Raw genomic sequence first — 15,741 nt, 5'->3', positions numbered from 1 at the left:
CTGGAAAAATGATTAGCGGATATATTTTCACTTGAATTTGAATATGATTAAAAAAATAGTATTATTTTACAATAATATTTCATACTACATATACATATATAAGAAATGAAGAATATTTTGAAGAGATTATTCCTAATTTTATTCATATATATGATTATCTGATACATATATATGTGAATCTTTTGTTTTTTGTTATGTTAAAACCTTAATTACGCAAGTAATTGCTTTTATAATAAATAAAATTACCGTTAGTCAGAAAACAGAGCGATATATGTATGTAAGAATAATTACAAATCATAAAACTGAAAAAGCTTTGTATAATTTTTTACTTAATGGCATTCTTATAAAAAAGAGTAGTTATTACAAACATCTTATATAACAAAAGAAATAAGTTAAACTGCTAACTGCGTTGCTTTCCCTGAGACAACCGCAATTTTTTCTATAACATTGGCAACAATTTCAACACATGACATTATTTTCAAAACCAAGCTCAAACGCTGCAGAGCGCTATTTTTGGCTAGCGCAAACTCGAAACGATAAATAATATAGAAACAAACAAAAACAACACGCTTCCGCCCAAAATGTGTGACAGCGCTGTCCAATAATTAGCGGCAAACTTATATAAAAGCAAATAGACACTCCAGTATGACACTGGTAAGTAAATGAGCGCATACAACACACACCTACGACATGGTGACTGACACATTCTGCAAAAACAACTCAAAACCGCATCCAACGGCCCCATCATAACATCGGAATGCAACAAAATATAGCGACACAGTGGCGCTCTTGCACAAATGATGAATTCGTTGACGATTTTATTTATTTACAGCACAACAAACATTTTGCAACACTTCAGATTAAGTACGTGAATATTTGCATTATTAATTATTTATTTTTTTCTCTTCTAAATAATACACACTGCAAATTGATTATAGGGTGTGGTTGGCGAGCGTTAAACGCGCATTCAGCTAAGCAGCGATAGCAATTAGTTATTCAAATGTGGCTCGATTGCAATTGCGAATTCACCGAGCGTAAGGCAATATCTTGTGCAACACACTTCAATAAACACTTCTGTATAGATGCAACCAGCTAAATTTAGATGCGCCAGTTAATCAACACTAGAGATAGTGAAATTAATTACGGCTTGAGCAAATAAAATAAAAAACAATAACAACTACAACGTTGATAACACTTTCGAATGAACGAACGGAATGATCTAACCGCAAAAGCACACGATCATCAAGCGATCTTAATTTCTGCGAACAAGTGTTTGTTGCTTAATAATTTATTAACCGCCGTCCGATGTTAGCCAGCCAGCCAGCTTGATTGACTAAGTACGCGGACTAGACTAGACGTGAATGCGAAGAAAGTAGACGCAGCGGCGAGCGAGCAAACACTAGAAATTCAAATATATGCGAGTAATATTGACAACGCGTCAACTTAATTTGACGCGTATTTAATATAGAGGGAGGAATTGTTGTTGTAATTATTGCTATTTTCGTCGTTTTTTTTTTTGTTGTTGTGCACTTTGTGGCAGTTAGGCGGACGGCGAAATACGCAAATCAATGCGTCGTAGTTGACGTACAGCGCGCGTAGTTTGTGGCATTCCTGTCCTGAAATTTGCTACTGAAAACCACGTCAAAACAGACTGACGCGCACGAGAATGCGATGGGCACTGGCTGGCGGACACAACCTTCAGCGCACGCACAAAGCTAGACAGCACAAATAGCGCTCAAAAGAGACTAGGCGCGTCAGGCGTACCGCCACCGCCAACAACAGAGCAAGCGATCGCACAGCACCGTCAGCCATAATCCAATCCATCCATTGGGGGCTGACGTATGAATATCGCTATGCGCTGCTACCGTACATACGAAATGGAACGGTATGGAGCTCTACCCATTATGGAGGGCGATGCTTCATAGACGACTATGGCAATCTATTGAAATTGGTGAGGCCGTGAGGCACTGTCGTCGGCGCAACTCCTTAAAGAGCGCATGCGCGACAGTCATACAAGCGCGCCAAGCACCCCCTGAATAATTGAAAAGCAGAAATACAAAAATAAAAATTCAAAAATAAAAAATAAAAAATAAAAATCGAAAAATTATTAAAATAGCGACGAAAAAAATAGCACAAAATAAATATGATTAATATAATTTCAATTTGCAATCAAATATTTATAAGAGCGCATAGCAAACATGCCGCATATACAAAAAAAAATAAAAATAATAATAATAATAAACAACAACAACACATAACGCACGAAGCTTAGTGCCATGCCATACAAACGGGTGCCTTGACTTATTTGTGAGGCGGCAGCGCTTAGCGGCGGTCAGTCTCAAAAAGGAACACGCGCTACTTGCGTTTTTGGTTTTGTTGTTGTTTTTGCGTTTCGTTTGCTATCTACTTTACTTTTTTATTTTTACTTATTTTTTTGCTGAGCATTGTGAGTGCGCTCGCAATATTGTATATCCGATTTTTTCCCCTTTCCATTAGTTGCTCGGCAGCGCAGGAAAACAATTGTGTCTCTGGAATTGGCGAATTGTAGCGTAGTGCGGCATATCTACAAGTGTGTAGAGCAGCATGCCTTCGCCAAAACAAAAAAAAATGTATAAAAAAAAATTCAAATTGACAGAACATTATTCAATTGACCTTGAGTACGTTTAAAAAACAAGTCTACGTTGCGAAGAGGAAGAACGAAAAAAAAGCGAAGCGCATGTTTCAGCGGAAAACATGTGGGTAGGTTGTTCGCGTATTCGGGAGACTGGCGATTTCGTGAAAGTGAGCGCTTAGTAAAGACGCAAACCATTACAAAGAGTTGTTGAAGCATTTAAACTATTATGGATAAATCGAGGAAAGTCATTGGTACAGACTAGATTTGCTTATACCATATGTTCTATACGAATGTTGAAAGTATTGGATCAGTGATCACGAAAGCTTTGCTGTCAGATTTAAATGACAAATTTTGACGTTTCAAATTATGCCTACGTAAAATTAACTTTTACCTTGCATTACTCTATGATCAAAATGTAATGATTATTATTCAATCATTAATTTTCGAATCCCGATTCTCAAGTTTCGAAGTCTGTATTGAAATAAAGCTGCCTTAAAACAATTAAGAGAACCCTTGTCTAACTTTTTAGAGCTATTATCCTGAGAATAAAACACAATTTTACACTGGAACAACCAGATTTTTTTGATAGAAAGACAGCTCTACTACTACAAAGGACATACATAAGAAAGTCTTTAAATAATTCTGACCTATTTTGGTAGTCCAAAAAGCCGTATTTTCTGATACTATAAGGCTGGCATCAACGTCCTACTGGAAACATTTAGCTTTTGCAAGATTGATATCGGTGCAAGAAATCAAAAAGTCGGTAAACAATTATTAGCGATTACCAATAACGGGTCTAATGGTGAATGAGGACAAGACGAAAATCTCCTATTATCAAACAAACAGTCAGAGTATTCACGTCTTGGCTCCCACGTCACTGTTAACAGTCATAACTTTGAATTGTATATTTCGTACATAATTTCGTCCATCTGGGAACCAGCATCAACAATACCAATAATGTCAGCCTTGAAATCCATCGCAGAATCACTCTTGTCAACAGGTGCTACAGGTGCTTGGACTGAGCAAACAATTGAAAAGTAAAGACCTCTCTCGACAAACCGAATCCAAACTCTACAAGTCGCTCATTATTCCCGTTCTTCTTTAGGGTTAGGAAGAGTGGGCGATAAATAAACTGGTGGTAAATGAGGACAAGACGAAATACATATGTACATATCTCCTGCCATCAAACAAACAGTCGGCGCATTTCTGACTTGGCTCTCACATCACTGTTGAAAATCATAACTTTGAAGTTGTAGACAATTTCGTCTATCTTGGAAGCAGTATCAACAACGTCAGCTTCGAAGAAGGCAATAGGAGTTTTCGAGAGAAAGGTTTTGTGAAAGATTTACGGTCCCTCAAACATTGGTAACGGCGAATACCGCAGACGGTAGAACGATGAACTGTACGAGTTATACGACAACATAGACATACATTGACTCACAGTGAAAATCATTACTTCCAAGAAAATGACCTCAAGGATACGCCTGGAATCATAGGAGAATGGGTGGTATGTCGTTATTCCAGGGTGATCAAAACGTCTCTTCAATCACCAGAGTTAAACAATATAGAAATTTGGTTTCATAAATCGGAAATTGAATTAAGAAAAGATGGCTTAAAAATGGCATAAAATAATTCCAAAAATACCAAAAAGTTTATGGAATTTATCCTATGCAGTTCAGGGAATAAAAATACAGTGGCTACGTAGTGCTGCCCGAATGGCCGAAAGCACTCCAGATTTGACAATGTTCGATGCAGTACCCATTGGTGGAAGTAGAGGAAGACCTCCACTGCTGGACAGACCAGGTGGAGAACGAATTGGCTTCGCTTAATATCCCCAATTGGCGCCAAATTGACAAGGACAAATTACGCGCTATTATTGATGCGGCTGTATCGAGATCTTGTCTTGCAATATCCAGAAAATATTTTGCTGAAAATCTAGATAATCAGGGATAGCGTTGAAGATTCAAATATATACTGTCTTAGCTTCATTTTGTTTTCAAATTGGCTAAAACTACTAAAGCAACAATATAGATTTAGTCAGAATCACTTAGGCGGTTATACAGGCGAACAAGAAGAAAAAGAACGTTTCTTTGAATATGGGAATCTATTATATACATTATACTTTATATAACCGATCAAGGTGTTTTCATAAGCTTCAAAAAGTATTACTCAACTACTTTGAATAAAAAATAAATATTTGAAATAACTGCGGTCATTTTTTTTTTGGGTGTCAAATAATCAATAATAATATATTGACAATATTAGTTATATAATACACAAAATTATATTTTTACTCAAGCACATATTAATAATGCAAACACACTCTGCATACGAGAATGTGGCAAAATGCGCGACGCAATTGCTGCACGTTCAATATGCGGGTATTTACTGTCAACACAACGCCAACACCGTGACAGCGCGGTGCTCTGCTGCTGCCAACTGTCACTGGCATTATTTGCTTTATGGCATACCCAAGTGGCTAAGCCAGCCACACGATGCCCTTTTTTATAGCTTTGGTCGCTGGCTGGCTGGTCGATATCTCGAAGGTCTATTAACGCCTATTTGTGGCTTAGGTTAATTTATGTAACGCAGGTACAACACCAGCAACAACAACAACAAATATAGACATAAATAAACAAATAAATAAAAAAACAACAACAACACTAACGGTAACTGTCACTATGTCAGTCTGTCAGTTAATGCGACAACAACAACAACAACACAGAAAGGGCTACAAAAACAAATGACGACCGTTGCCAATATTTTATGACAGTCAATCAACAGCCAACGTTGTCTGGTTGGTGTGTGTTGCGTTCGTGTGTCTTTTTGTTGTTGTTGTTATTTACATATTGGACACTTTGGTTGTTTATAGTTTCAGTTTCATTTTCGAGTTTTATTATTGTAACAAATGTTGACGCGCATTTTCGCATATTTCCATACGTGCTGTCAGTTTGCAGCGCTCTTCTTGTCACTTTGCCTCGTGCTGCTGCCCCTCCAGCGTCAACAAGTATTTCGGTGGGTTGGCAGTCGAAAGCGATGGCGATTCGTAATGCTTGCAGTTCTTTCATTTGTGCATCGTCCAGCATTGTTGTTGTTGCTGTTGTGCAGTGCAGTGGGCACTTTCGTAGGGTCGCCATCCACTTCAACCGGTCATGCCCACATAGGTCGTTCGCTTGAGTTTTTATAGGTTTATTGCTGTTGTTGTCTCTATATTGGCTTTATGTTATTTATGATTGTGGTGAGAAGCATTTTTTTGTTTTTACGATTTTATTTGCAAATTATGTAAAGTTTATAAGTGTGTTAACGATTATGTTTCGTTTATGACAAGCATAACTTGGCATTTGGTTTCAAAATTTATGTTTGTTTTTATGGATTTAAATTTTACTATAGTTGGTTACGGTTATTCCCTTAAAAGGTCTGAACATTATAAATGGTTCAATTTTGTAGTAAACCTTTTCATTTCACTCTAAATTTTTAATTAAAATTTTTATATATATTCCTGAAATTTTGGTTTTGACCTCGTTTTTTGAAGATCTGCAAGAATAATAATGTATCTAAGAACCCTTGTAGAAAACGCCATCTATCTTGAAACCAGTATAAACTCCGAAAATAATTCTAGCCGGGTATTCCTACGTATCAATTTTTCTAGACACCAATTACCACTTTCGACTAAAGAAGCAAATGAGATGTAAATCTAAATAGAGCCCTTTATAGAGCTTAATATACGTATGTAGGAAGGAATGACAACATTCAATGAGACGATGCTTGAGTGAAATATTCTCCTGAAGATCTAGAAAATCACGTATCGCGTGACTTATCTTAATGGATCCGATGAACTTCCAAAGGCTTTATCTGTTATAATATTACTCGGATTGATTTGATTTTTTTGGATAGTAAACACAAATTTTTATTTTATTTTATTTTTTTTTTTTCAAATATTGAAATTTTGAAACCCAGCTAACCACTTAAGAGAGAACGTTAAGTATTTTACTATCCCTAGTAAGCACTATCTAGCATATGAAACTTCTCGGGGTCGCTAATAACGAATTTGACGTTACTTTTTAAAAATTCAAAAATAACGAATCAAAACGGCGGACATATTGCATCCGCCATTCTAATTTTTGAAAAAAAAAAAAACACACCGGATTCGTAATCAGCGACCACGAAACCCCACGAGTAAGGAGTTTGAAGCGATTCCGATGAATTTTTCAAAAAACCGTCCGCCATATTGGATCCGCCATTTTGATTTTCGAAAAACCGACACCGGATTCGTAATAAGCGACTCCGAAACCCCCCGAATAACGAGTTTGAAGCAATCCCGATGAATTTTTCAAAAACGCGTCCGCCATATTTGTTCCATCATTTTGAATTTTGAAAAACCGACACCGGATACGTAATCAGCGGCAAAAAAAAAAAACAACGCCGAATAAAGAGTTTCATGCGAATCCGATGAATTTTAGTAATAGACGTTCGCCATATTGATTTCCTGAGGTTATCTCAAAACCATCACTAACTTCTGTGACAGTTATAAGGATAAATAATCCCCTAAATTTGACGAAAGAAAAATTTTACTAACTAAACTAGGGATTCTGCTCTTTCGCTAAACCTAAGCTACAAATATAATATAAACTATAATTTTCAAAGTGGAAAGAGTTTTTGATGGTTAATTTTAATCAATTTTATTCCGCTTCCTTTGAAACTCAACGATTTGAAACGTTCCACTCTTATCTGTTCCATGCTTCGCCATTAATACTATCATTATCAGAGTCATAGAAGTAAAGAATCGTGGCGATTCGGCACGCTTATTGATAACACTTAGTCATTATTACCGTTATTCTTGAAACTACGTGACTTTTCTGCTATATCCTGCAATTAGTAATAATGATTTTCAACAAGCGTTTTTTCGAACTTCGAAGGCAAATATTTCGATCTTTAGGATTTTTTTTTTTTTTCAAAAAAAAAAATAAATATTTTGTCATACTAAATAGTGATATATGTTTCATATATTATCCAAAAAATGTCAAATCAATCCGAGTAATTTTCTAAGAGGGTAAAGGGTATAAGTTTGGCCCATCAGGCCACGTCGTTTAGAATTTAAAACATTAAACCCGTTTATCATAAAACTTTTTCAAGTCAAATTTTGCACACATCTTTGGAATAATTTTTTTTGAGCCAATATATGGCGACAATTTTACCAAAAAAGTCAGTTTTTTTATTAAAGTTTTGTCAAAAATTTACAAAAAAATCTATAATATAAAAAGTTTTTCATGAAACTCTTATTCGACCTATTATATAAACAAAAATTGGAGTCATAAAGCCTCCAAATTCGAAATGTAAAATTCCAGCATACATATTTACATACATACATACATACATACAACCACATAATGCAGAAAAAATGTTCATCGTAAAGTTAATTATCGCAATGCACAGGCGTGAACAACAATACCATTAAGTCATTTGTAGACCTAATAACACATATGTACATTGATACATAACAGTAAATATGTATATTTATAACAACAACAGTGCATTAAAACAACATTTGTATGGAAGAGTAACATGTAAAATACAATCACAGTTGCAAGCATGAAACTTCGTCATCAATTTGGAATGTCACATGAATTTATAAATAAAAGAGAAAAAAATGACTGAAATTAACAACAACACAACATGAATAAAACTCTGATAAAAAACAAACGAAATGCAATAAAACAGTAATAAAAGTTGAATAAAAAGCGAAAATACCGAGCGATCACGGCAGCCAATCAGGCGACACAACACAGCAGCCGGAGGAGCAACGCAGCAGCGGAGGTGGCAGCGAGGCGGCAGACACTCTTAGTTGGCAGTTGGCAGACAGAATGACACACAAGCATAGAGACGGCTGCATGCACCGGAGGGTGAGGCGTATACGCCGCAGGGTGAAGCACGCCGACGACTACACATTTGGACAGACTGCCAGACAGTTAGGCAGTCAGTCAGTCAGTCACTCAAGTCGGAACGCCAACAGCCAGTCAATTACTGTGTCTCCCACCCAGCATACGCCGCATCGCCGGTGGCAGTCGTTTAAAGTAGCTCGCGAGCGAACGAGTGCGCGCGCGCCTCGCCACAATGCTTAATTAAGAGTTCAACATATTGCCAACAATTGCTGGCGGATTCCATTGCTGGCATTGTTGCTTGCAATTGTAAGCGCTCACAAAAAAATGCAAATATCGTTAATTCATGTTGTGTAAATTGGGCAACAACACAACACAACACAGCAGCAGCAACAACAACAAGACTCATATGCATTGTTGTGAAATGCAATAAATACTTTACTAAAGCGCATCTGTATATGTGTATGTATGTGTGTGTGACAATCAAAATAGCAGTAGAAATTGCAGCCGACAACAACAACAACAGCAACAATGAGTGACAATAATGCAATGTTGTTGCCGCCAACAAGCAATCACACAACAAGCTGGCAGTCAGTCAGTCAGTCACCATGGCGGTAGCAGCAACATGAGCAATAATCACAACAAACGCGGCGACGGCAACAACACAAAAGCAATTTACTAATCTGTTGTAAATAAGTATGGTTGGAAAAGCGCAAAAAAGTTACAGTTTTTCCTGCTGCCTTTTGCCTTTTATTTTGCTGTTTTTTATTGTTGTAAAACAAATAGCTGACAACAGCGAAATGGTGGTGAGCAGCGGAGCGGAGGCAAGCTGGTGACTGTTGGTGAAATAAACTAATTTATTAATGTGAAACATTGCGCTGACATACCGACACAGAGACATGTGAGTAATGCAATTATATAAAAAGTTAATTTATATTGCTGAAGATATAGTAGATCCATATATATATTTATATATGTAAGGTATTAAGGCAAAGTAAAAAAAAATATTTTTTTTCTTAGTTTAAATAAAAATTTTACCAAGACAGTTTACCAAACCATGTTATCAATTTTTCGAGGATAACTGTAAAGCCAGATCTAACTAAAAAACTAAAAAATCCAAAGACTACCTATATCTTCCTCAAATTTATTTAAATTCCCTGTTCCCCAATGTCACATGCATAGCAACAGCTTCCTAGAATGGACGCTGGAAAGACGAACCGAGTATAAAATTGCTTGAAATTTCAACTGTTCACGATTTAAAACCCTAGGGTGGTGTTGAGAATCAGCAGGAACGCTGTTTAAACTCTTGGACGAATTCATTTAATGAAAAACCCACAGTTGAGCGCTAAAAAATAGTTCTCAAGTAGAGTGCTCGATTATTTCTACTTTAATCCGTAATCTATTTACACACTGAGGTGATCATCCCTGTTAGTTGAAAGCAATATGTGAATTGAAGATTAGATTAGGTTAAGGTTCGATCCCGAGATTATAAACATATACAGGGTTGTCTGACAGTTGTCGGAATCCGAATTCAAACCGACAAAAAATTCTGGTTCGTGTCATGAATTCCGATATTATTGGTTCGATGTTCGAATCAGAAATTCTATTGGTTTTAGGTGTCATGGAAACCAATTTTATCGGTTTAACTATCAGAAACAAACCAAGAGCTTCAGGGCTGACAGATTTGAGACATTTTGTTCAAATTTATTTTGATTTGCCGTTAAAACGCTTTGGAAAAAATATAATTATTATTAAAAAATAAGATAAGAACGCTAAATTACGTAATTATTGAATTCAACGGAAAAAAATAAAATATTCTAAGAATTTTACAAAATAAGTAATTCAGATTAGATCATGGAAATATCTAACTTTTTATATAAAAGTTAAAGAATATACAGTGAAACTTCCATAACTCGAAGATCTCCATTACTTGAACTTTTAAATTGGCAATAGCGTTTAAAAATCAAATTTCATACAAATTTCCTTCCATAACTTGAATTTCTATAACTCTAAGTTCTCCATAACTCGAACTCTTGAAGTGGCATTGAAAGGCAATTCCATACAAATTTCCTCGAAGTTTTTTTGTGGATTATGGTGATTTGAGTTAGAGAAGTTCCACTGTATACAATTCCAAAAACATGTCTTGCTAATTTTTCCCCATGAATAAATAGCAGAACAGCTGATTCGAATATTGGTTTGCTTATATTCGAAAAGACGAAAATCCAATCAGATTCTGTGACACCAATGAAAATCAGAATTGGTTTGCCATTCTGACATTCAGCAAATCTGTCTTGGATTCCCCTGATAAACCACTTTATAAAGATGGAACACGACATGAATCAATTGTAACTCCACTAAGGTGAGTTATTAAACTGACTCACATGGTTGGTTGAAGAAATTAGAGAAACATTTATTCTATCTTAATTTGGCAAATGGAAGAGGTATGCTTGACTTTACTGTAGAGCTGAGGAACTGTTAGCTGTCCCCGTTCATGCTGGTAAGCGATAACGCTCTTCTAGGTCCAGTATTCTCCAAGGTCTTCAACAGCTTGAAAATAGATTTCGGCAAGAAACTCAAAGGAGAAGCAGTTACGAAGTTGAATTCCAATATATTCATATGAGTGTTGGCCTAGAAGAATACGCATACTCCCGTTTCATTGTAACTCGAGGCTTTAGTCAACTATCAGCTTTGGAAAGTGTCTTCACCTAAGATTCGTCTAAATCTTCGTCCTAAACTCGCCCAAAAATGTTTTAACAAATCTTCAGTTCATCAGGATTAGGAGTATCAAATTAACACCATACTTTTTTTTGAAGAACACTGGGGTATCGAAGATATTAGACGGCAAATGAATTTGTAAACCTTTTAATGGACTCAATAGATCATATTCACAATACATCGAAGACCAGTAAAATACGGACGATTTACTGTTGTTGAAGTGAGAGAAAATAGTCTCCAAATTATTTTGAGAAAAGCTGCAGGGTTGACAATCCTAAACCGGATAAAAATCCGGGTACGTTCTGGTTACGTAGACCCGACTGTTGGTTGGAACGGACGGTCGAATGGCTTTTCACCAGTTAAGTGTCTGGCATCTACGACCTTATAAGCACCGAATCAGTCTATCTTCTTAGACGATAAGTCGAATTTTTCTCTAAGCGAACCATTATCAAAACCCTTACTTGTATCTGACCTTAATGGATTAAATTAAAGCTCGACTTTTTCCATTAGCAATAATGGATCACTTGATTACTCGAAAATAGTCGAACTTTTATTTGAAAGCATGTTAAGATAATCATATCAAGCCGGCTGGATAGAGTTCCTTTCATCACAGGCATGCCAACTCTTTATTTGTGAGTAGTAACCCGCGGAATCTCAAACCTCATTATAAGGGAATTTTAAATCAAATAGTATTTTATTTCAAATTCAAATAATATTTTTGAGATTATGAAGTGCAGCACTTCACTATACTCCATCATTTACCCATCTCTCAAAGACAACGACAGCACCACGTCTCTTCTGCTTACTGTGCACACTTATTATTTTCACCAACTGTTGCCATTTCTTTATTATATTTTAAATATATCTTTTTACTTGAATTTTGCAAATGTAACACTTGTCTGTATGTTTGGGCAAGCGAGTAAATTAAAAGTAAAAGTCACAAAAACAACAAACAAAAGTGCGAATTCAACATTTGGAAAGGTGACGGCAAACAAAACTAAAGCTTAACGAGAAAAAAACAAAAAAACAGACAGGCAATAGTTGCAATGGAAGGAAAATTTAGCCGTAGGCAAAAAAGTTTAATTTATTTTGTGATGGTTGGTTGTTATTGTCGGCGCTGCAGTCGCTGACACTGTTGCTGTCGCTGTCGCTGCTGCAATCAAAGTCTTGTTGCGGTGCTGTAACATTTCAAAACAGCTTGGTTGTGTGTGTAATTGTATTTGTAAAAGCGCCCATATAGGCGAAAATTACTGTCATTTGCTGGCTAATTTACATTTCTCTTTTTATTTTTATTTTTGTTTTTTTTTTTTTTAATTTTTATTTTACTACATTTATGTGTGTATATTGCGAAATTAGAAAGTGCATTGTGCAAACACTCATCCAAATGGACGAAATCATGCGATTACAAACATACACATACACTTCTATATATGAATGTATTTAGTATTTGCAATGACAGCCAGCTGAGTGGTACCTTTGCCTACAAAGAGATTGCAGGCATACGGCGCATGCGCAGTCGGTGCAAATGTAGCCAAAAAAAAAACCAATAATATCATTAGCTGTCATATTGGAAGGCAGTAACTTTTATCAGCTGCAATAATTGATAACAATACATTGTAACTGAAGTACAAATACACTAACATTGTCTATATCTCTGTGTTTGCATGTCCATTCATGCAGTGAACGGAAGCAGCGTGTAAATTTTCGATTTGTTATCGGTCGAAAAAAGTCATAATTCCAGTTGAAATAGAAAGAAAGAGTGCCACACACAAACAAAACAACAGCTGTTGGCGAATTTTCCGTACGAAATTATCATTTTGATGAATGTGATTGTTTTTGTTTTGCGACTAAAAAATTGTATGCTGAAGGCCTGATTATATGGCATTAGTGAAGCTAATAAATTAATAGGAGAAAATACTGCCTGCGCCTTAAGAAAATGCAATAAAAGTGTTCAAAGTAATGAGTTTCTTTTCGAATATGCTGAAGAAAAGGAATATGGTGAAGAGAAATAAAGTTATGTAATTGTAATTACTTATTATTAATAATAAGAAGAGTTTTTAAACCAATATTATTATTTTACTTCTATTATTAAAAATATTAGATGGCTTTAAACAAATATTATTTTTTTATCCCGCTTTACCTTAAGGGATTAGGGTAAGTCAGGATTTTCAAAAAATCTAATTTTTTTGCATTTTCGTTAAATGTAATATCTTAAAAATACTCTCTGAAAAATGTAAGGTTGATCCGGTTATTACTTTTCGAGTTATTCGACAAATAACAAAGAGTCCTCGGGGACTCCAAAACGCTTGGGAAAAACTTTAAATGTGTTTTTCTCAAAACTAAGTTTTTTGAACTGGTGTCAACTTAAACTCGAAAACCGCTCAGTAAATTTTAATGAAATATATACAGCTTTTAGAATACATAATAAACTCAGGCCTGACGAAAAAAAAAATTTTTTTTTTTCAAAAATTTTGATTTTTTAAGACCAATTAACTGTTGATTTTTCCCGAAAATCTAGAAAAAAATTTCCTGAGGCCGTCATTTTGTTAATTAAAAAAATAAATAAATTTAAATTTAAAATTAAAAAGGATTATTTATTTCTAAAACTAATCTTTCTTATCCGATTTATTTTAGATTAATCTCGAAGGATTTATGATAGACACCGCAAGGACCGTTTTTGCAAACTTAGTAAATTATCATATTTTTTTTAATTTTCGTGACTTGAAGTCAAAATTATTCAACTTTTTTTAATAACATGCTTTAAATCGTAAACATAATTTCTTCAAATTCAGATTTTGTCGTGTCTTTGACTACCCCTTAAAAAATTACTCATACGCACCGTACACTGCCCTACAACTAAATACATATGTAGGTCCTGCATGAAAAGTGCGGTAAATCAATTTTAGCTGACTAATCAACTAGACGAAATTTGCAGTTAGCAGATCTTAACAATTCCTATTTGAGATATTTTGTAAACTTATACTAATGGTATGCTTTTTAATTAAAAGAGCCTTACAAGCGACTAATGCTATGTTAGCTCTCTTCGAGCCATATATCTCCTCGCTACTCTCTTGGTAAAAAATTTACAAATAAAAGCAACCACAAAGTTATCATGTTGTATTTGATACAAGAGAGACCTCATCAAAATTGGCATAACCGTTCTTCACTGATACCAAGTTTTGTATTAGACATTTTAGACCAGTTTTCATACAATTTATACCATTCACAATGAATTTGCTTAAATTAAAAATTTCGCTAAAAAATTAAGTTAGAAATATTTTTTTATTAATTGTTACTTGAATAAGATTATAATTGTATAACGTAAGGTATTCACGCCACCCAAAACGAATGAGTTACCAAAGTGTATTGCGGGGATTAAAGTATTTCTCTAATAGACTTTTCGCACAGCCAAAGTAATTTAATACATTAAGATTATAATTCAGAAACCAGTTTTTGCCTTTCGCATTGCCGGCTACTCGATTAATGATCAGCTGTTATATGGTATATTTATTTTTTTTTCATAAGAAATTAGTAAGTTTCATCAGCTGATTGCTATTTTATCAATAAACACTAATTAAAAACAAAAAACATAATTGAATCTCGATTTGTATACGATTAAAAATTAATGTAGTAAAATTAGATTTTTCTTTTGTATGGTAAATTGATCTAAATCAGCGCTTTAATCGAGCAAAGGCGCGTTAATTGATCAATTAACTTCTGTGCGAAAAGAAGCGTTACAGAATTTCGCATGTGGAAGAGTCTGACGTGCAAGTTTGCTTTCAGTTTTTTTGAACATCTGGTATAGTTTGTTCTATACGCTTCTCTCAAAAGCTCCAAAAGCGAATCGAAGATAGCATATACATAGATGTATTTTTTTACGAGTTCACAACCGATCGTAAGTATCGCGAACGGTCCCATTGCGAGAAATAGAAGAAATGACAATTGTCTGACACCCCTCACTCATCTCTCATAAAGGGGTTCGTATTCTGAAATTCAGTACTTTAAAACATGGCTTAAATTACTGAATCCAAATCTAAATGCATTCCTGATTTGTTCATTGAATTACTTTGGACGTTTTAGAAGTAATACAAGAAAATATAACATTATCTCAAAAGAGAAGCTTTAAAATAAAATGTCAGCAATGACTGGATGAAATATGTAAAAGAGGTACGACCAGCTTGGTGAGAAAAATAGTTTATCTGAGAATTCAACCGCTTTATATAGATTCTCGATGATTTTTCTACTAGAAAGCAATTCATTTACACCTGGTAACTGAAGAAATCAGTGTCCATTGGTACCAAGGGATGCCGTAAAAAGTAATTATGCATATGCTGAGGATCGTAAAGGACTACCGTGGCTATTTATAGAAGGTAATGCCCTAAAATACACATCGAAGTAAGAGAATAATCATTTTAAAGTAAGTTAATGCCAAAGTAATGGACTTGTAAATGCTATAAATTGATGAAATAAATTTGTTATTTTGAATTGAAAAATAAACTAGCATACAATATAATAAATTGTATGCAAAAAGTTAGT

The 15,741-nt window shown here is 35.0% G+C and overlaps 1 protein-coding gene across 5 annotated transcripts in view; it reads right to left on the bottom strand.

Moving 5' to 3' along the window:
- LOC105212213 (rho GTPase-activating protein gacF) overlaps window positions 1-15,741 on the bottom strand; it is a 108,585-nt gene that overhangs the window by 17,117 nt on the left and 75,727 nt on the right. The window contains exon 1 of one of the 5 annotated variants that reach the window (XM_011184071.3): window positions 684-2,028. The exons of the other annotated variants lie outside the window; for them this stretch is intronic. Coding sequence (XP_011182373.2) covers window positions 684-748 — 65 coding nt within the window. The 5' untranslated portion in view covers window positions 749-2,028. Of the gene's footprint in view, window positions 1-683; window positions 2,029-15,741 lie in introns of those variants that run through there. 5 annotated transcript variants of the gene reach the window in all.

This window comes from Zeugodacus cucurbitae, chromosome 5 (genome assembly GCF_028554725.1).
Source record: "Zeugodacus cucurbitae isolate PBARC_wt_2022May chromosome 5, idZeuCucr1.2, whole genome shotgun sequence".
NCBI classification, from domain to species: Eukaryota; Metazoa; Arthropoda; class Insecta; order Diptera; family Tephritidae; genus Zeugodacus; species Zeugodacus cucurbitae.
The sequence above is the reverse complement of the archived record's forward strand: the minus strand, read 5'-3'. Positions and strand labels throughout refer to the sequence as shown.